Genomic DNA, 23,739 nt, shown 5'->3' on the forward strand with positions numbered 1-23,739 from the left:
TCACTTATGTGAGCCAATTTTTGCTTCTTTTTTAAACAATTGTATTTTTATTAAATTAATATTTTAATATTTTGACAAAATGTATGTTATGTAATAATTGTTACTAACTTTAAATATGAAACACACCCAAAAATTTTTTGTACATGTTTATTTATTTATTTTATTACAGTTTCCTTTTGTAAAGCACAAGTGTCCCATCACTTTTGTGAGACACTGTACTTCCTTTGAACTGATTTTGCTACAAATTTGATAGAAATTTGCAAATTTTATGCAAAGACCTATCCAAATTTCATCCGTCTAGCTCAAAGAATTGTCCAGTTATCTTTATCACAGACAGACAGACGAATATTTTTCAAACTTAGGAAGATTTAAAACATAGAGATTCTTCAAAATCTCGAGTTTGAATTTTTTTCGCGATTACAACACTTTCTCTATACTGCATATACGACAAGGTAGAAAAACTTAATATTAGTTTAATAGCCTAAAAAAATCAATAATCTGTTCGAATAAGTTGGTCGCCAAAGGTATTATTCATGCATAGGCAAATAGATATTGATGCATCATTACACTTAGTCATTAGGAACAAAATAATAAACTTTCGATATTATGTAAATTTTCATGTCACGTAGTTTCAAAATTTCTCTTCATAAAAAGCTAAGACGCTTCGCTGATTTCGGAAAATGGTTGAATCAATACTTTGCACGTGTTAACTGAGGAAAAGAGCAGGCAAGTTCTTTGATTTAATAACAAATGAAACTAAAACAATGAAATGTTTATTTATGTTTCTTGAAGAATGTCATGTGTTTCTTGAACCAGGCGGATTTTAATTAAATTCAATTTAGAAATGAATTAATCTTTGTATCATTACAGGTAGCGATACAAATGTTTTTAATTTCTCATTTTAACCTCTTAACTGTTTTGCCCAAGCGTCATACGTGCGTCGATTTATCGAATTTTGATAGTTGTAAGCAAAAAATAAACCATTCATAACGAATATAAATCAAATTAAAATAACTTCGAATGCATGGATAAGTCAAGTATTCAATGGATTTCCATTTGAATCAAATTAAGAAAATATTCCCAAAATAGAAGGTGTCTTCTTGTTAGATAGTAAAGAAAATAAAAGTTAAAGGGTTTACAAGTTGAGAAGCTTTAAATTCTGAATAATGAATTCTCCCGTTTGTGTAGGGTGTGCTCTTTTGAAAATATGTCTTTCTCGTTTTTTCTAGAAAGTTTTAAAAAATATGGATCACAAAGTGATTTTCTTTATAATAAGGTGAAGGGAATGACGCATGAAAATTTTAGCATCATCTCTTTTCATTAACGGAATTGATCTACAATTTACATTATTGGACTATTTTGGAATAAATATAACGCAGTGGACTTCGCGCATGCACCAAATTGCATTTTTACTTCTTCGTATACGTAGTATAGAGAAAGTATAATAATCGCCAAGAAATTCGAACTCGTAATTGTGAGGAATTTTCGCGTTTTGCAACTCCCTGAGTTCGAAAAATGCATTTTTGGAGAATGCCCGTCTGTCTGTCCGTCTGTGACAAAGATAACTCAAAAAATACTTTAAACTAGAAGGATGAAATATGGTATACAGTATTGACATCAAATTCGTAGATTTCTATTAAATTTTGAGTAAAATCTGGCCAGAGGAAATCAGAGAGATATCGGATACATTTGACCAGATTTTGAGAAAATCGAATTTAAGATCCAGAAGAAAAATTGTTTGTTTCAGTCAGTTCTTCTCAACTGATTGAAACCAAAATTTGATACAAAACTGCCCTTGTAGTCACAATATAGAGTACCAAATTTGATACATTTAAGTCAGAGTTTTTGAGTTATCGCGTTTACATGTTTCCGAAAGTACTGTTACGAAATTTCCGGCTTCGTTTGGATAATGGAAGTGATATGGTGTGGAGAACGCTCAATCAGCAGGCGTCAGTAGAAAAAAACAACGACGTTTATTTACACGAAGACAGCACAAAGACGACGAATACACAGACGACATCTATGTACAGTAGAGACGAACACAGTAGACGACACTAGCACACTTCAGTAGACAGCAGCACACGAAGCGGATAGGCAGAATCCAGTAGGAGAGGGGTTCCTGGGAGTTTCGCTCTACCGTCTCTTCAACGGCTCTTTAGCTGCCGACTCGCTACTTCTCACACGACTTCACTTACACCACTTTTTCTTCTTCGCAGCTTCAGAGTGCCTGTCTTTTATAGTTCCAGGAGGCGGGGCTAGAATCTTCAGACCAATCAGGACGTCTCTGGGTGTATCTCAGTTCCTACTGGATGGATCGTGAAACTTCTTGAACTTTCCAGTATGATCCATTTTGTCGCCAAAGTCACCAAACTCATTGCCAAGTCGCCAAACGGTTGCCAAGTTAGTTGCCAAGCTCTGAGTTCATTGACACTTAGCACGCACAGGACAGATCGTACATCCTGTCTTTCTTACGATGACACTAGTCGTACTGGGAAGCAAAATTTCAGATTTGTAACAGAACAGACCGACAGACGGTCATATGGTGAAAATTTGATAGGTATAGATTTATCCAGTTCTTTTCGTTTAGAAGTTATGGTGTTAACCTATATTCTAAAAGTCGGACGGACAGACTTCCTCTGAACGGATTTTGCTCAAAATTTGATAGAAGGCGTCAAATTTAGTGCAAAGACGGTATACCAAATTTTTTCCATCTTACTCAATATGTTTTAAATTTATCTTTGTCACAGACAGATAGACATTTTCCAAAAATGTGTTTATCGAACTAAGAGAAATTTAAAGTGAAGATTCGTCAAAATCTTGAGTTCGAATTTTTTAGCGATTTCTATACTTTCTCTATACTACGTATACGAAGAAGTAAAAAGTATCTTTTATTCCTATTTTTTTTAAATTGAATTTAATTAACACCTTAATACAAACTGAAGGTAAGTCTGAGACTGTTTATTAAGAAAATTTTAATACAAATGGTTCAAACGGAAAGCTTTCGAAACTATACTATAGGAAAAAACTATACTTTCTCTATACTTCCGTATATGAGAAAATAAAAATATATGTTTTATGTTTCATGATCGGTAGGCTTCTGTTTAAAGAAAACGTTTTGAAATTTTGTTACTTGCTCCATCCTATAATGTCGACATTTTTGTAATTAATAAAAAAATATTGCAATTAGAAAAAATTAAAGCCTTTTAGGAATGTGTTTTTGAATTTAAATTTTAGGATTAAGATTTCAATTCACAAGTGAACAATGCTGAAAAACTTTGAAGTATGCTCATTTTTAAATAGTTTCGGTAAGAATGTCTTTGTATTAGCTGAAATTTAATCTTTCCCATTTCAAACGGCAATTCATATTTTAGATAAAATTATAAGAAAGCGTAGAAATGCATAACGCAATCAGCAAACCGGTATAAGGCTTTTAAAAACATGTCTATCAACACATGTCGTATGTCGTATGTCTATCAAAAGTTGAATATTAAAAATTCTTTGTTGAGGAAGTCATTAAGAGAAAGCTACATAAAATATTTAATTAAAATTTTTAGCTACAATCAGTCCCAAGGAGCCAGCTAATGGCCAAAGTTGACTAAATTTCTGTCTAAGTTTGTGTTCTTTTACTTATTTCTTCCATCAGATAAAACAAAATAAACTTTTAAAAATACATTTTTAAATTTATGAATAATTTAAATTAAATGAATAAAATAACTTCCTGCTGTTATAAAAGCCTTTTGCCGAAAGAAAATAATATATAATAAAACATATCCTGGATTGATGAAAAAAACAATATGAAAAAACACGAAAAAAAATGCAAAAACTTTGCGATTAACCGGAACAAAGCATTTGTTTAATTCGAATATGAAAGAGCAGTAAATTAAATAATTAATTTATTTTATTATCATTGTATTCACGATGCCAAAAACAACTCTTTCTGTTTGTTTTCTTACATCAAAGACGTTTAAAAAACCTGACCTGTGCAACGCTGAAATCAAAAGTTTTGCCGAAGGATTGTGCAATTGCTCGTTCTACTGTTTCGGACATTGCTGTGGTTTAATGGCGGAAATATTTCTTTAAACGAGCTCTTTTCTGTTTTCCAAGATGAAGAAAGAAACCAATTTCCATGGCTTAAAAAACATTGCAAAGTTAAAACATTTTACCTTTGAAAATTACCTCTCTATTGTTGAGAATTATTACATAAAATATTTTAACATTGTTTCGTAAGGGGTATAAATTTGCAGTTTTTATGCCGATATATAGTACTGCGCTCAAGGCGGAGTGATTTTCATGCTCTTTTATGCAAAATAAAATTTTAAAAAATATCAGAATGAAATTTAATTAATTTATAATTTTGAGCCGAAATAACTTTTCAGTCCTTTCGAATTGAATTACAAACTTTTTTTAATGGAACTAACTTAAAAAACGACTTTAATCTATAATGTTTTCAGATTAAAACCGTCAGAGGCAAACGAATGGCGCAACCTAATAAAAAAACTGTCAGATTGTTGTTGACAGATTGATTGTCAAACTGTTTTATTTTAGGCAGATTTTTATAGGAAGACTACCTATTGCACGAGTTCTCATGAGAAAAAAAATTCTTCAGTTCTACACCAATCATGGTCTTAGAACCCAAAACCATCCTTCATTCACAAGTTTGCATATATACAGTGGCTCAAAAAATTCAGAGTACACCTTACTTTTACTTCATAAATGCGACTTTCAATGTAAATAACACATTACAGGGAAGTGCAAACATGTTTTTATTTTTACACATAACAAATGGTTTAATTTAGAGTAAAAATAAAGAAAAATCAACGAAAAATTTCTAAATTGAAAAGTTTCAGAAGCATTTTAAATAAACATACGCACAATTTTGCCTCAAAAAATTGAGAACACATTAATGAAATTTTTGCAATATCACGCATAGAAACCAAGTGTCACTATTAAATTGCATATCTTTTGGCTCTTATAATGGCCTCTAAACGTCATGGTACCGATTTGACCCATTTTTGGTGGTATTTGAAGATATTTTACCCCATTCTTCTTGCACCACTTGTTTTAAATGGGTTTTGTTTCTAATTTTGTGTCTTTGAACCACTTTTTTGGGTATGTCCCACGAATATTCAATGGCATTGATGTCGGGGTACTGTGGTAGTGTGTGTAACTGCTATTTACAATGAAAAAGACACCATATTTTGAAGTTACGTGTATTCTGTTTGGGGTCGTTGTCTTACTGAAAAATGAAATTTCCATCTAAACCCAAATTTTTAGCACTTTTCTTTAGATTGCTGCGAAGTATATCCAAGTAAACCGTATCATTTATAATGCCATCTATAAAAATTAAATTTCCTACCCCGGATGAAGCCATGTAACCTCAAATCATCACGGAGTCACCATCATGTTTAACTGTAGGACGTAAATTTTTTGGATACAAAGCAGTATTAGGCTTTCTCCATACAGTAAGATGGTTGTCACTGCCAAAAATGTTGAGGTTTCTTTCATTACTAAATATATATTTCTTCCAAAGGTTATTGGTCTTCAATTGATGAGTTTTTGCAAACTTCAAATGCTTTTTCAGAATTTTCAAGCTGGTGAACGGTTTCTCTCTAACAATGCTACTTTTATATCCACCTTGTTTAATGGCATTTAGCACAGTTTCAGCACTTACACTTCTGCCTAAGATTTGAAAAGTTTCTTCAACAAGTTGGATGAAAAATATGGTAGCAGCAATCTAAAGGAAAGTGTTAAAAATTTGGGTTTAGATGGAAATTCCATTTTCCAACAGGACAATGCAGACGTCAAAATATGATCCAACAGGACAAACAGAATGCAGCTAACGTCAAAATATGATGTCTTTTTCATTATAAAAAACAGTTACACACACCACCACAGTACCCTGACATCAATGCCATTGAATATTCGTGGAGGATACTCGAAAAAGTGGTTCAAAAATACAAAATTAAAAACAAACCCCATTTAAAACAAGTGTTGCAAGATGAATGGGGTAAAATATCTTCAGATACCACCAAAAATGGGTCGAATCGGTACCATGACGTTTAGAGACCATTATAAGAGCCAAAAGACATGCAATTTAATAGTGACACTTGGTTTTTATGCGTGATATTGCAAAAATTTCATTGGTGTATTCTCAATTTTTTGAGGGAAAATTCTGCGTATGTTTATTTAAAATGCTTCTGAAAATTTTCAATTTAGAAATTTTTCGTTGATTTTTCTTTATTTTTACTCTAAATTAAAGCATTTGTTATGAGTAAAAATAAAAACAAGTTTACACTTCCCATTAATGTGTTATTTATATTGAAAGTCGTATTTATCAAGTAAACTTAAGGTGTACTCTCAATTTTTTGAGCCACTGTATATATATCTTGTGCCCATATAGGCTTTGCCCATGTTTTCTAATAAACCGGATAACTAGAGTAATTTTGTTTGATTTTTTATTGACTTGGAATATGTTGTTTGAAATATAAAAATCTCGGATGAATTCTTAATTGGATCATATAGCTCAAAAGGGGTGGAAATCGTGGGAGGTTGAAATTTTTATTTCGCTATAACTTTCTTGATATTGAAGATAGAAAAATAAACCAATTAATCAAATTAGCGATTCATTCCAATGAACAACTTTTGTATTTAAAGCTTTTCGATAACTACAATATTTTGAAAATGATTTTCGAGCTTTAATTTTGACTGTTTCTAACATCAAAAATTTAGCCAGTCATGGAGAAAAAATCAAATAAAACTTTTGCTTTTCTTTCATTTCCACAGTTTCACATTGTTTAAATGTACGTGGAATAAAGATAAACGCTTGCATTAAACTAATTAAATAAAAAAATAGAAAAATTTATAAGCAACATATAAAAACGATAAGCTTAAAAATTTCCAGAAGCTGCGAATGTTTATATATATATATTTTTTAAAGAAATGAACCTTGTTATTCCGGAGCGTTTGTGAATTTCATAGTTCTTTTATTTGATGCCGCATTATTGAGTGTACTGTATTAAAAAAATATTGTAATAATAAAAGGCAATCTTTATGACTTTAACCCAAGTTGGATACTTTTATTAACCAACTAATAGCAATTAATCACCAAAAACATCAGCAAAGATGCATGTTTGTTTATTGACTACGTTCACCAATGGCATGCGGTTAAGCCATTGGTAAGTTTGTCGACGGCATGCAGCTAATAATAAATATAATAGTAAGGAAGAATATTTATTAAAAATAAACTGTTAATAAATTTCTTTTTACTTCAAATAATAATTAGAACTGAAATATTTAAATACGCAAAAATAAAATCTTAATTTCAATATGAATTATGAAAAGCAGACGATTTTTTTTTTTCCCTTTAATATAAATGAAAAATCAAACGATAATTTTTTTCTTTCTACCATAAAACATTATTTCTTTTATTTAACGCAAACGATAGTTAATTTCTTCAAATATATTTAAAATGCTGAAATAAACTTTCATCTCTTGTCAACTAATACAAATTTTTGGCACTTACTTGAAACTTCAAAGCTTTTAAATAATATAAACTTTATAACAAGCTTAGATCTGTATATTATTTTTCTAATATTTGATATTATTTATTTTTCAATAAATTCTAAATTATTCGATAATAATATAAACATTATCTATGGTTGCTTCAATATTTCATTTTAACTCAACGTAAAAATGAGAAGATATTGTGAATTCAAACTCTAGATTTTCATGAAACACTTCGTTTCAGACCTTTCTGAGACCGAGAAACATATTTTTTGGTATTATGGATGTCCGTATGTCTGTGAATTAGATAACACAAAAACATTTTGAGGTATATAAATGAAATTTCATAAGAGATTCTTTCAATAAATTTGTAGATTTCTATCAAATGTTGGACAAACTCTATTCAGAAGAAGTTTGTCTGTCCGTCTGAATGAGTATAAATGAACTCAATAATTACAAACCGCAAAGAGGTACGTAAATAAAATTTGGTACACAAGTTTAGCATTTCAAATAAGGATTCGTACCAAATTTTGAATTAAATCTGTCTAGCGGTTGACTATCTGTTGATCCATAGTTTCTCATGCACATAATTGTGTTAATTCATAAACGGAATGTCTATGAAATGAAATTCGTTATATTTTCATGTGACAATAGTTGTAATTCTCTGTCAAATTTTTATGTGAATTGGTCTGCAAAAAAAAAAAAAAAAAAAAAAAAAAAAAGGCTTTTAAAACACGTGTTCTCACAATAGAATAAGTAAAAATTGTAGATTCATGTCAATAATCTGTGCTTAGTAATTATCACCAGATCTATAATTCGTAACTACTTTGTATGACACTAATGAACATCTTCAAGGTATTTGTGGCCTTATCCAAGTTTCATAATTTTATGCGGGGGTGGAGTGATGGAATTAATTGGAGGATATCCAAGAATATTTCGGGAAGACGATTCCATTGAGGTTTATTCTAAGGATCGAAAGGAATTTCAAAATAATAATTTAGATTGAAAGGAAGCTATCTACCTTTGTCTTTCCGCTTGTCGAGAGTAATTATTATATATATATATACTTAAAATGATTCAGTAATGGCCTTTTTAAGCTAATGGGATATTCTGGTTTCTTCTTATAAAGCAAATCTTTGAAAAGATTGTAATGATAAAAGTTATACGGATTATTATTTGATGAGAATGTGATTAATGGACAGTAATTTAAGTATTGATAGACATTGATGCAAATGATTTTTGAATGATGATGATAATTTCTGAACAAATAGTTCTGCTTTTCCCCAACTTAAATATAAATTTTAACCAATAGAATTTATCTCCACGAAATTTTCTCTGTACTACTTTATTTCTTTGGATCATCGGAATTAATGTTTATAATTTTCAATTAAATAGCTGATTTCTTTATAGCTTCTTCAGCAAAATATTTTAAGCTTCAAATGTTGATAGTCATATATTATTTTAGAAGCCTTACATCGTTTTGTTCAGTGTACTCTGTATTTCATTATTTTTTTTCCGTCTCTGTCTGAAAATGCGAACTTAAATTTGAAACAGAAGCGATTAAACTTCAATTAAAAATAAAACATTTTGTTCCTCTCGTAAACTTCGGATTGTTAAACAGAAACCTTCATCTTTAGCTTTCAAGAATAGAAAAAATCAAAATGGAATATAGATAGATATATAAACAGGCAGATAGATATAACTGTGTACCTTGGGCAAAGAAATGGATACTACTTCTACTCAGATTTTTATTTTCAGAATCCCATACATAAGTTTTATGCTTCGTGGTATTGTAAACAATATACATCGAAGTCGAATATGCATTTTGGACGACTTTCTTTAACCGTATGAAATAGAATAATGTGATATAGAATAACAACTTTTTACACCAAAAATCATAAACAATATATCGAATTTCATTTATCAACGTCATCGATCATTGCGCTTACAGGCATCGCGTTTATATACCTGCTAAAATATAGACCGACATACGATTCATTTTCTGATCATATTGTATTTCGAAATAGAATTTGATATATTTTTGCACTTTAGATGTTAAAGCATGCTAAATTTTATTTATCTAAATTGTTTTGTTCTTAAATTATTGCGTTAGCGTACTTTGCGATCAAACAAACCAATAGACAGTCAATCCCTTAAAAAATCTGGTTCCAAATTGCATACAAATCTACATTGTAATTGTTATTGTGTAATTGTGGTCAACCTGTACGTTCACCACCAGACAGACTTCAGAAGAGCAGATTTCGTTCTAAATTTGACTTAAATTTAGCTTAAAAGAATTAAAATTTAACAGTTTATTTATGAATTATTTTAATTTTTGTGGCTGGAATTCGGAATATTTACATCTTCTCGTCTATTTTTCTCTTGGTATTAAATTGCTGAAATAACTTAAATCTGCCATATCTCCTTTCAGAGTTTGCCTTTCGTCGAATGAACTAATTGCTTCCAGTTGGATCCTGTGCCTAAATCGAGCACAATACTCTTGGTTCAATTCAAATGCTCTAATAGAATGGAGTAGAAAATGTATATAATTGGACATCATTATTTGAATGTTCAAATGTAGGTAAAGTTTTAAAAGAAATACTTTTTTTTTAAAACTTAACTTTATGTATTTCGATTTGTAAAAACTAAATAAAAATTTCCAGCCTAATGCTGGAGAATGTAGCTAGACAAAATGGTCGGTAAAATCTTTTTTAAGTTTTTTAAATTCAAGATTGGTGCCTCATATAGCTAGAGATACAGCTCTGCTATTGTCTCTTTCTGAATTTATTGAGACAAGTTACAGCGCTACAAGCAGCGAAATAAGGATGTTACAAAAATAACACACAAAAATATTGGAAATCGGTCAAAGAGTCTAATTAGAAAATTCTATGCTTTACCATAATAAAAACACTGGAAAAAGTTTCATGGAATTATCTGTAAAAGTGGTGAGAATATTTGCATTTAAAATCGGGAACGTTCCATGACTTGAAGAAGGTTTCGTCCTAAAATTGAAAAATGTAACCTCCGATTTCCTGTCCCCCCACTCCACCGAGTGTGTGTTCATATTTTTTTTTTCATTATTAATTTTATTTGCCTTTTTCATTGCTTTTATTTCACCGTTATTTAATTCGAAAAAACTGTGTGATAATAGCAAAGAAAATCATCATTTTTTAAAGTTGGGATCAGAGTTCGATCCTGGATGCATCTCCCCCCCCCCCCCAATCACTACTTACTCTTTTTAAAATTATTCAAATTAGATTAACAATTTGAAAATAATTTTATTTAAGATAATTTTCCTTTTTCTTGCAAGATAAATTTTTATTTTTCTAATATTTGAATTACAATTGAACTTTTAAAGGCAAAATCATTACAAATGTAACTTTAATATTTATAAATAATTCAAATTACTATTGTCATCTTAAAATAATCAAAATTTCAAAATTTTTGGATTTTAATAATGATATGTTATTTATTTATTTTATTTTTTTGACTCATCGAAGCTGCATTTATATTTTAAAGCATGTAATCAAACTTTCCAGATCTTAATAATCGGAAAAATAGCAAACAACTGTTGGTATTATTGAATGCATATAGATGGTTCAAAATTCCTACTTACTAAGATAATTTCTTATGTTTCGTAAGCTTCTTAGCTTTTTGATAAAAAAAAAATTCGTTTTTTTAATATAAAGAAGTTTATATTCCAATAGATCTCTAAGAAACGCAACTCTTGGGCACAATCACCATTTATCAATTATTCGAGATGCCAAGAAGCATTTTGTTTCCAATTTTTTTACATTAAGTAACATTCTGGTTTTTTTATGAGTAAAAAATGAGTAACATATTTTAACAATTTGCATACATGTAAAATGTTAAATTAATTTAAATATTTTTTAAAATTTTAAAACGCATTGACATTTATAAAATTATTTTTCTTTCAGTGTTTAAATTATAACTGAAGAATTAAGAAGAAAAAAAAACTTAATTTTTTATGCAAAAAAATAATATTAATTCAAACTATTTGTTAATTGCTAATTTATTTCGAAAATTTTTGAAAAACCCCAAAAAATTGCATCCAGGGCCGAATTCTTGCCTCCTACTTACGAAGCAATTATTTTGGTAATCTCAATGTAGACCTATTGAATGAGTAAGACCATTTGCAAGTATATAAATAATGCCAAAAGTGTGAAGATCTTTTATCTTTTTTTTTTTTTTTTTTTTTTTTTTTTGGAATTTGGTGGCTATTGCACTTTATCATTTTAACGAATGAATAAAGGTCGGAATAGCCTGGATTCGCGTCCCTTAGGTTACGAGTTCGAATCCCGCCGGCCGAAGATTCCCCACTTGCTTGGTGGCTGACGCGCGTATAAATCTATCGTGGTCACAAAGTCCTCCATGTCGAGAGTAATACCACTGGGGGTACTGGATCAGGGGTGATCGTTCTCTGATTCAGGTCTAAATTACGATCTGTGGATGCGTGAATGAAGTCCGCCCCGTAAAAAGGGTTGTGACGTGTGTGTAGCTAAGTCGTTCTCTTGGCCCTAGATGGCGCTACAATAAAAACAAGAGACGCTCCCCCACAGGCTTAAAATCGCTGTCTGTGTAACAGCGGGCTTGTCCAATGGCAAGTGCCATAAGAAACAATAACGAATGAACATGCTAAGAGTATCCTGCCATTTTAATGAATCTCATCCCGAGCTTAATTTTTCCAAGTCCCTGCCATCTCCTTCTTAGGTTCCCATCCAATCATTAATTGGATTCGTATTTAGGCGTTCAATGTGTTATCCAGTTCTTTTGATTTGCTTCAAATCGAGCTTCGCTAATATTAGATAACTTCACAGAAAAGACTCAGTGTAACTGCAACTGTAACTAGTACTGAAAATTATTCAAAATTGTTTTTATTTACTCATTAATTTTAATCCGCATTGTCAAATCTGTAAATAGTCAAAATGAGTGCTCCAATGGATGTAAGTAGAGGTTATTTCTGTTTCATTTTTCGAAATTAAACCAAGTAAAGTAATTTTAATTATGAAATAAATGTATCAGTTGTAGAAAGAATTATACAAATTCAAATATTTTATATTGATAAAAATTATTTTTACCTGTATTAGGAAGATCATTTTATACATTTTTATATTACATTTACATATTAAAATTTAAAGTAATATTTCCTTATAAATAAAAAACAAAAGTAAATTTTAGTTTCCAAACCTGTGAAAAGTATTAGTGCTTTACTGAATGATATTTTGCTATATTTTATGTCATAATTTCCAAAAAAATAGTTCATTCATTTATTGTTCAATGTTATATGAAATAGCTCTTCCCCTGATAATGCGAAATGGGTTATGATTTCAATTTTTAATGTTGGGTCTAAAATGTATTTAGCAATTTTTCAACTGTTGGATCTGAATCGCCTGGAATAGAGAAATTTTCAATAAGCAAATCATTTATACGGCTTAGGTATTTATACTTATGGTATCTAATACATGAAATTGAATTTGTTTTCTAAAATTTTTTATTCATTATTTTTTATTACACATTACAGTATGTGAAGAATGACATTACATTTTTTAAATTATAAACATGATACAATTATTTTTTAAATAGAAATTTTGACTTCTTCAAGAAGCTTATAAAGATTTACATGTTTATATATAAGCAATGTGTTTATATGTTTATATAAACAATGTATTTATAGATTGAATTTTGATATATTTTATTCTAATGATTATTCCTATATGTAGAGATCTAAAACTTTGCTTTCCTATTTATAATATCTGCAAGATATTATACTTTCTAATGTTTGTACTTAACAAGAAGAAAAGCTAACACATTTGTATGCTTTCTGCTTGATATGTGACATTTGATAGTGCCTTTATCCATCTTCTTTATTAAATCTATTTACATTTCATAACAAAATGTTAATATTATATTAACAAGAGGCAGCTCTTATGCATTTATTTTGTATTTAATGTAGATTTAACACTTTGTGATTTTTTTCTTTATTCATCTTAAAATTGAAGCAGCTTTTATTATATTGTATAAGCCTATACTCTAATTCCTATGGAATATATGATAATATTTTAAGTAATTTATTAATTTCCCCAAATTATATTTCTGTTTTCATCCTAATGTGTTAATGTGTTTCGAAAACGTGTTACAATTCCTCATTTTATATCTGATTTCTTTATTTTTGTCACCTTGTTTCCTTTTTCATTTCCTATAATATATTTAATTTAATGCATTGTTATTTTCTTTCATAGACAATACTGAAATAAAAAAACTATCAAAATGATATTTTTAATTAGACGTTTTCATTAATGATATTTTTGTGTTGCGAATCTGACTTCATACATATGCACTATTTAATAATTTGATATTATTTTTCAAAAATTGTATAGTTTAAATATTAAGTCAGTTATTTTAAAATTAAATAATTTTATTTAATGCATATATGTGCTGAAAAACTATTTAAAATGTTTCTATAGTAATAATGATAAAAAATATATTATTAAAAAAGTTCATTTGATCAAGAATCTCTTGACACCTTTTTAAAATCATGTTACAAATAAAAATGAAGAGTGAAAACTTTTGATTTGTAAACTTACGTAGAATTTCTGCAATGTTATAACAGATTCATTGTATATAAATGCAAGATATATTGTGTGAATGATGTTTGTATTTTCCAGAAAGAAGAAAAGGCTTTGGATATGGTTGTTGACGCACTTATCAACCGTTGCCAAGATTTAAAAAATATTATTTCATCATTCATTATGAAGCTAGAAAATGAAAATTTAAGTTGGTAAGATGTTACTTATTTTCAAGTTGGATACTTTCTACATTCTATTATTTTTAATCTTTATCCTAGATGAATTAGAGTCATTAAATGAGGAATCTTGATACATCAATGATTTTTTCAAAATATTTTTTATGGAATGAAATATAACATTCTAGTGAAAATGTAAATTAATTATCTGAAAAGAATTAAATGTATTGAGAGAATGAATCTGAAGTAGAAACATTGTTAAATGCACATTGTTATTAATTTAAGATTTTACAAATCACTTACTAATACTAATTTTCTATAGCTTTGTCAGATTTATGAAGAAAACTTTGCTTTGACTACATTCACACAAGAAAAAACTGTTTTCTTTATATAATTACATTTATATATTATCTTTTTTGCTCTTATGTAAAATTGAATTTTAGCAGCATAACAATAAATTGTAGTTTTCAATTACAAATCATCATTTGCCAAAAATATATTTTATATCGTTCATGAAATCGAATCTAAACTATCGAAATTGAAAATAAAAATTAATTATTTAGAAAAATAAAACTCAATATATACATGTAGTAACAACTTAATAAATTATAAATTTATATCATAGATCTAAATGATTTATATTTAGTGAATTAATACAAGTGATATCTCATGTCACAAAACTTGGAGCATATGACAGTCATCAGAACTGTTACAATTATTATTTCATATATAGCTTTTAGAAGATAAATTTAAGTTCAAGAATTTTTATTTATTTACTTTCTCATTCCTGAAGCTTTCATATTATTGTCTATGTTTTCTTGTAATAGGGAGTTAATTTTTCATTCATCCTGTAAATAGAATCATAATCTATGTAAAATATCCTCTTGTGGTATTATATTTATTTCTGTAAATTTCCTTGAAAATGCCTTTCTTTTTATTTGTCTTTTTTTTTTAAATTTATTATTATAAGCTGAAATTCTTTATTATGCTAATTTTTTCATTCTTTAGAACGAAAAAAAAATCTTTATTTTCTAATTTATAAAGTTCCTTTAAAAAAAATTTAAGTGACTTTTTTTAGTCACGTGACTTTTAAGATGTATTTATCACAGCATTAAACCATTTTCTTCTGTTAGGCCTCATGTATTAGACAACTTTGCTTTAATATCAGGACAAGTAAACACTGTGTTGAAAATCTTAAGAAATGAAAAGACTCCTCCTTTGAGAAATCGAGTACTTTTACCCTTGTTGCTCAATCCAGATAGAGATGAAGAATTAGTAGTAAGTATAACTTTTGTTTAATATGATTTTCTTTCATTAAATCACTAACTTTTTTTCTTATTTTAAATTTTATGCATCATTAAAGAATTTTTAAAATATGACAACTTTTGATGATTCTACATTTTATGTTTGTATATTTTGGTTATGCAAGTATATTCAAACTTTTAAAGATTTATTAAGTTTGTAAATCAGATTATTTAATTAATATGCAATATATAGTTAGATGGTAGGAATAAAATGTGATGCATATGCCTTAAGTGTGCTAGTTTATCACCAGTTTTATTTTAATCTATTATCAAAAGAAATTGTAGGATTAATTTGTCAAAAAAAAAAAATGTTGTAGATTTTCTCTGATATTATAATTCATGATGGTACGGAAATTTATTTTGACTGCTTTCCAGATTAATGGTGGCAGTAAAAACAACTGCAAGAAATTAAAAAAAAAAAAAATGTTTATAAAAATGTAATATTTGAATATTTCTAGAAATGCTTCCAGTTTTCAATATGACTTATCCATATTTTTTATCTTTTCATATATCAAATATCCTAATTATAAAGAATATTTTTTCACAAAATTTTGATGAATAGTCACATTTTTAGATAAGTCCCCCCCCCTCCATAAAAATAACGCCTTTCATTTATGGTCTGTTTGTTTGTCTGTAAATGTGAAAATTTAAAAATGTAATGTGGATATATATGCAGCTTTAAGGATCATATATATGTATGTGAACATAAAAACACAATGAAAGCTAGATGTGTGACATTTAGTGAAGATTTTTATCATTGGAATTATAGATCTGTGTTGATTTTCAACCTCATCTATTTAATGGTTGATTGGCTGCCAATCAATTTATTTCCTGTATTTTAGTGTGATAATTCACAAATGTAGTTAAGTGAATTTTAGTATATGATGTATACATTAAAACTGTTGAATTGAATGTTATTAAACTAAATCTTTGAATTGTTAGACATTTGTTTGTCTGTTTGTGTGTATTTGAGCATCATACCTTTAAAACACAAGAAGCAGAGCAAATAAATCTTAATATAGGATCTTGACATCAAAATTGTAAATTTTTATTAAATTTTGAACACACTCTGTGAGAAGAAAATTTCTGTAGCTGTTAATCAGTATTTTGATTTTCTTCGTTATATAGTGAAGTTAAGCACGACATGTAATATATTATTTTAACATATGAAAAAATTGAGAGGATTATTTTTTCCCTCTAGAACAGAGGTTCCCAAACTTTTTTCTCGTGGACCACTTTCAAAGTTTTACTATTTTCGGTAGACCCCCTGCTGCTACATTTCTACTGTATTCCCAAAACTCCAAAAAAATATCACCCTAAATTGGGGGTGTTAAGAAGGAAAAAAAAGTAGCACATTTTCTTGTGTCCTATTTATTAAACTATTATTATAAAACTATCATTAATAACTATTATTATAAAACTATTATTAAACTATGTCATATTATTAAATACTTGTACTATTATCTATTGTTCTATTCAATTCTGTGTTTGAACTGAGTCTCGAATATTTTTGAGTACCTACCTAGTGAATGTACCTGCCTACGTTGATAGGTAAATCCAAGCCAAAATTTTTGTTCTTTATTATGAAAACCAGAAAATTTTTCGTGGACCCCCACTTACAACTTGTGAACCCCTGTTTTCTTTTCACGTCTACGTGGACCCCTGGGGGTCCACCTGGACCACTTTGGGAACCTATGCTCTAGAAGTAACTTTAAAAAACACATAATCTCGTAAGGTATTTTAATATTTTTGAATTTAACTTATATAATTTAAATTAAAGGATATGACCATTTTAAACACGATAACTTGTTTAAAATGCTGTAGAGCATGGATGCATTGTATTAAACATATCTCTTTATAGAAAATTTCAGAGAATTTGTAAATGTGATGATTTAAAAATGAAATTGTGAATATTTATATACAGATTAATGGCCATGTGAACATAAACCCATGAAAGCAACAAGCTAAATGAATGAAATTTAATATTTGGTTTTATCACTGGAATTGGATGTATGCATTGCATCAAACATAACTCTTTATAGAAAATCCCAAAAAATTTTATGGTTTTTTTTTTTTTTTTTTTTCCATCTAACCAATTCCTGTTTTGGTGTCTAGCAATACCCTCCCTAGAAATATTTTTTTAAAACTTATAATCACACAAAGTATTTTAATCTTTTTGGATATAACTTATATAATTTAAATAAAAGGATGTCTCCATTTTAAACAAGATAGCTTGCATAAAATACTGTAGAGGATGGATGCATTGTATAAAACATATCTCTTTATAGAATACTTTTATGCTCATTTGACATCTATCCAATTTCTGTTTGGTGTGTAGCAGTGGATACATAAAGTTTGTTTTTAAAATTTTATATGTGTGTATTATTATTTTTCAAAATTTTATATATAATAATTAGTTGGGGATCATAAGTTTCCTATTATATATATGTAATGATATTTAAACTCTAATTTCAATTTAATTAATTTCCATGGTTTTATCTTAATTTAGCCCATAATAACTTCATTCTAAAATATTCTCTTATTTCGTGATCCAATTCCACTTTCTCTACTTAATTAATTCAAGAGAAGCTATGTAAAATTGCTGAATTGACTAAATGCCGATACATTCTCACGCTCTGTGTGAAGGGGTAAAAACTGTCCAGTAAGCACATTCTTTTTGAAAGTTCCCTGTGTTTCCTTTACACGTGATTGACATGTGTCAGAAATCCCCATCAGAATCTTATTAATATATATTAGCACTATGAAGAAATATTTTCCCTATCAAAATCTAAGGTTATATAAGACGAGGGATAATTTATTTCTGTCTTCTTCCCCATTTCCGCTTTTATGCCGTGTTGTGATGGACGTGCCGTGTCCGTGCCTTCTTGTAAATAAATATGCTTTCTCGATGGATATTAAATTTAATTTTAAAAAGTAAAAAGTCTTTTCACTGTCTTCAAACTGCATTCTGCTTCACATAAAATAATGCTTACATATATATATACTTGATTGTAGCAAATGCCTGTAAATATTTATAATAGTTTTATTATGTATGGTGAAGAATTTGATAAAAGATTTAAATAGATGGCTAAATTTCCAATTCAGTAAAAATTTTGCTAGATTGCAATTTCTCACTTCATGGGGAGGTTGGGAATTATTTCTAATGTTAATGAATTGAGGTATACTAGTTCATATTTTCTGCCAGCATTCTTTTTATTTTGTATTGGCATTTTTTTTTTTTTTAGCAGATCACTATTTGTTTGATATTGATTTACTTTAAATTTGGCATGAGTATTCATAAACATCATTGCAAGGAAACAAAACTTTAAATGTAACTATATATTTGCATTTAAAGTGTATTACAAATAATATGTGTATATATTTATTTCTTAAGTATTCTACTAATGTTCACATAATTTTCTGCTATAGCCATTCATTAATATGTGACGATCAGATTTGAGGTATTGTTAATGGATCACAACCTATTTAGATGGGCACATCTAATTAATATATGTAATAAAATTTTTAAGCCTAATTTAAATCATGTGACTGAGTGATTTATGAATAACAGGTGCTGGCAAGCTCAAATAAAATTATATTTAATATCTAATGAACTACAATCATAAACAATTAGGAACAACACAACTAACACATAAAACAATATAGACAAATCCTAATGACGCTACATTTCCGACAGCTAGAGGTTGATTGCTTGTTTCAATCTAGAACTGCTAAAGGGCTACCCTTCTATTTGTTACAATATTAATTAATTTCCTAATTTCTTATCTTAAATTAAGTCATGTTAATTTCATTTTTAAATTTTATCTTATTTCCTGATCCAATTCCCACTTTTTATTTAATTATTTCTAACACATGCTTAACAAAACTACTGACTACATTGATTTTCATGCTGAGTGCAATTTGATAAAAATCCTTTACATATTTTTAAAAGATACCTAAGATTCATTTGAATGTCATATGGTAAAAAAATCTTCAGAATTTCATAGTAAAATCACGCTTTTTTGTGTGTGCTTGTGTCATGATGTAGACTAATGCATTCATCATCTTATCACTTTTTCCTTGTACAGAATATTCCTCCTGTGTAAAATAAATGATAATTAAAATTTCAAAAGTTTCTTCATTTTGGCTATAGACCTACCAAATTATTTTTTCACACACACACACACACACACACATATATAATGCTGGATGCATTATATAAAACAATTAAATGTTTTTTAAAATACAATGCATTAATCTCAAATTAAGAAAATATGATATACATGCAATCTGTTATTCAATTAATGATGCATATACATCTGTTTTATTTACAACAGAAAATGACAGAGAATCGAGTCCAAGCTTTCAACCATGAAATTGTTCCTGATTATTTGAGAACCAAACCAGATCCAGAAATAGAAGCTAGGGAACAACAGTTTGCTTTAAAAAGCCATAGTATGCCTATGGACATGGCTCAAGTAAGACTTTTAAAAATAATATTATAGTTTGAAAACTTTTTTATATTACTTATTATAACTGATTTTACCTCTTACTTCATTTAGAAACAAATAACAGCTATAACTAAAATTGTAAATAATATACTGGATACAGTCAAAGCCAACAGAGATGCTTGGGAAAATGATTCAGGTATGTTGATTACAAAATAATATTATTTTGTAAAATCTTTATTTGCTAGAACAAATTTTACTTGGGTTTGTTGGTATTTGAATTTTTCACTATTTAAAATACAAAATCTAAAAATAATAATAATAATGAAAATACTGCATAATTATATTTCACAAAGAAAGTCCCGTTTGATAAAACTTACTTTAAAAAAATATTCCAAATAACGATTTTTTTTTTTTCAATTTTTCTTTAATTGTAAATAAGTAACTTCCAAAATTAAATTTCTTTCTTTAAGACTCTTGTGCAATAAAGCCTTACAAATTTCTTTGATAAATAAGAGTTAAGAAAGGATTAACTCCAGTTTGTTACCCTGTGATTTTAATCTTGGAATTATGTATTATAATTATTTAAATTCAAAAGGAAGTGTTTAGCATCTTCAAGATATTATATCTGAATGCATATAATTAGTGTTTTTAATCAGGAAAACATGTATTTCTTAATTGTTAAACTGGGACTTTTCCCCTCGATGAAATCTCACCTATAATCTATATTTGAACACTTAATCTATTGTTTTTTTAAATTTTAAATAGCTTTGACTCTTTTGTTGAGTGTTATTCTCAGATATGTAAACGATTTGCCCTGACAAAATAAATAAATATTGAGGCTTGTATATAATTTTTTTATACTTGAATTTTTTCAATGAATAATAATAATTTTTAAAGGAAAACTATTTAATTACTAGGTTTGGCTTGCATTTTTTTGCCATCAAAAAATAATCTGTTTTATGCAGCCAGTTATAATCACCAAAGAATAAACATTCTGTATAAGTTTATCTTCTCTGAAGGTCAGAGAGCCAGTGCTACTCAGACATCATCTTTAGCTGATACTAGTGCTTTAATATGTGCAATAACTGTTGGGAAAGGCTTGAAACCAACTACTGGATCTCCAAAAGGGCAGCCTACTAATCCACAACCACCTCCCCAACAGCCCACTCGACCAGGTATAAATTTTAATTTATTAGTGTCAAATTTACTTAACTGAATTTTAGTAATGTACCTTGATTTTGATTGTTCTTATGTATGATCGAATATGTTCTATATTCAGTCATGACACATAGTACTTTTTGCATAAATTTATTCATTTTATTGTTCAATTTAATCAGTACTTGTTCTACCTCTCACTGTTTACATTTGACATAATTCATTATTTTATTTGTGTTCCAAGTTTGTGCTATGTGATTATTAGAGTAAAATATTTGCAAAGGTTTTTTTTTTTTCTTTTTTTCCCCCCCCTTTTTTATAATTTGTGTATTCAGACCCTTATTCTTGCAATTAATGAATAATCAATATTTTTTTTAAAAATTCAGTACTTTTAGACATTTTTATATTAACCCTCTCATTATTAACCTTGCTGTAATTTCTAGGTTTTAATTATCATCAGAGGTCAAAAGAATTAAAAAAAAATGTGATTTCATAAAGCCTTGACTATTCAGGCGATTACTTAGAACTTCAAAATGCTTAGCTCAATTAATCAACTCGCAATTATTTTTTATCCTGATAACAAAGTATTTTAGAAGAAATTAGTCTGATTAGTGGCAGAATTTTGAGATTTCTCTGTCACCAACTAGATACTAAATAATAGTCGATTAATTTGGCCAATTTTTTTCATTATAAATGTCCCTTCTGCCTATCACTATAATGTATGATTTTATGCATTTCTAAGAAAATGTAACTATTTGAAAATAATTAGTAATCTTCATTATCAGCTTCCAATCATGTAATTATATTTGAATCTTAATAATATTATTTTATTTAATATCTTTTAAAACAGTATGAATTTACCAACTAGTTAATTTTACCATACAGCATGTTATTTTTTTAGTCATTTCTGGATGCTGTTAAATTTTATTGGGTTGTTCTTAAAACATGTTATATTTCTAATGTGATGTACAGTAAATATTTGCAAAAGAATTCAAATTCTAAAGCAGAAATCTTGGTTACTACAGGAATATCTGCGGCTACTTCATTTGTTATCTGATTACTTTTGTGTGTCATTTGCATAATTTATATATTATATATAAAATATGTCTTAGTAGTTTCATGGCCAAAGAGAAGAAACCTTTGAAATTTTATAACTTTAATTTATTTCATCACGAGTGGCATAATTTACGTACAAAGAAATATGTCAGTCAATATACATTGCAACACAAGAACAAAAGAGATAAATTTTTCCCTTCAACTCTTTTACTGTGAGACTTTTGACAAATAAATCCCAATAATTTAGGTATCTTTAAAAGAATGTTACAGGCATTAAGGATTTTTTTCCTTCACTCAGAGTGTGGGGAAATGCAGAGACTAGCAGTTTTATAGAGTACATGTTAAAACTAATTAAATAAAAGGTGGATTTGGGTTAGGAAATAAGAGACCATTTTTAGAATGAAGTTAATATAGGTTAAAGTAAGAAAAGAATAGAAAATTAAGATTTTAAAAAATCATTACATATATATATAAATATCTTTCATCAGTTTAATTTCAATTTTTTTTCCAGCATCTGGTGGGAAAGTACCAAGTGGAATCAAAACAAACATTAAATCAGCTGGAAGTATGCATCCATATGCAAGATAAGATTTTAAAAGAAAAAGAATAGATTAAGATAATTTAATAACCATTTGTCATTTTTTAACAATTCTGGAATGTATAGTATCTTTGTCCTGCATTTTTGTACAAGAAATAACTTTTATGTATATAAGTCATTGTAAATATTTTGTGACATCTTTGTCAATAAAGTGGAATTGGTGGAGTTATTTTATTTGGTAGATTAGCAAAATTATAAGCTTTGAATGAATTAATTATACATACTTTTTACATTTCACATACAAAGAAAAAAATAATTTTTGAGCCATTTTAATTTAATTTATACATGAAGTCCTTAAAATAAGGATGTACAACCATCCTACAAATGATGCAATATCTTTGGAAGTTATACTGCCCTGCATTTTTTACCATCCAATGCTTTAAATATTTGTCCTTGTTTATCATCAGTGTTTCTTATACAAACACTGTAAATTTATTATTTGTTTACTCTGTCCATTAACCTTAATATATCACTGTCAACCATAATGATTTACATTCTCATTTTGTAGATTCTCATTTTATGGTTTAAATTCTTCTTATTAAAAAAAAAATGCCAACTTGCAAAGGAAAGCAGCATTACAAGAGAAAGAAAAAATATTAACCAATTGACAAAGATGATGTATCTGCTCCAATGTAGAAATTATAATTTCTATGTTACTAACACATTCAAAACATATATAATGCAGGAATTTGTCTACCCATTATTTAGTAAATTTTTCTGAAGATAGAGGATAGCACCATTAGGCTCATATAAACTTGCTCCTAGCTGTGCAAGTGTAGACATTCCTGATATGAAAAGTATCAGCAAGAAGTAAAGCTGCATGGTAGGATTGGGTAATACTTTTAAACATTTGTTTAAATATTCATTTACAATGAAGTTTTATTAAATGTAAATAGTACCTCACTGACA

General features: G+C 28.3%; 1 protein-coding gene across 1 annotated transcript; it reads left to right on the forward strand.

Moving 5' to 3' along the window:
• The first annotated feature begins 12,315 nt into the window (after positions 1-12,315).
• Positions 12,316-23,001, forward strand: LOC129974997 (mediator of RNA polymerase II transcription subunit 8-like). The gene is made up of 7 exons (XM_056087850.1): positions 12,316-12,467; positions 14,190-14,302; positions 15,400-15,544; positions 19,908-20,048; positions 20,133-20,217; positions 21,041-21,196; positions 22,744-23,001. Exons 1-7 carry the CDS (start codon positions 12,450-12,452, stop codon positions 22,818-22,820), a joined length of 735 nt encoding a protein of 244 aa, XP_055943825.1. The 5' UTR covers positions 12,316-12,449; the 3' UTR covers positions 22,821-23,001.
• Positions 23,002-23,739: the final 738 nt, after the last annotated feature.

Source organism: Argiope bruennichi, chromosome 7 (genome assembly GCF_947563725.1).
Source record: "Argiope bruennichi chromosome 7, qqArgBrue1.1, whole genome shotgun sequence".
Classification (NCBI taxonomy): Eukaryota; Metazoa; Arthropoda; class Arachnida; order Araneae; family Araneidae; genus Argiope; species Argiope bruennichi.

What these genes read in the sequence shown, in the direction of transcription:
- LOC129974997 (XM_056087850.1), top strand. An exon ending in ATAGAGATGAAGAATTAGTA is followed by an intron (nt 15,545 to 19,907) that starts GTAAGTATAACT and finishes TATTTACAACAG; the next exon opens with AAAATGACAGAGAATCGAGT. An exon ending in TGCCTATGGACATGGCTCAA is followed by an intron (nt 20,049 to 20,132) that starts GTAAGACTTTTA and finishes TACTTCATTTAG; the next exon opens with AAACAAATAACAGCTATAAC.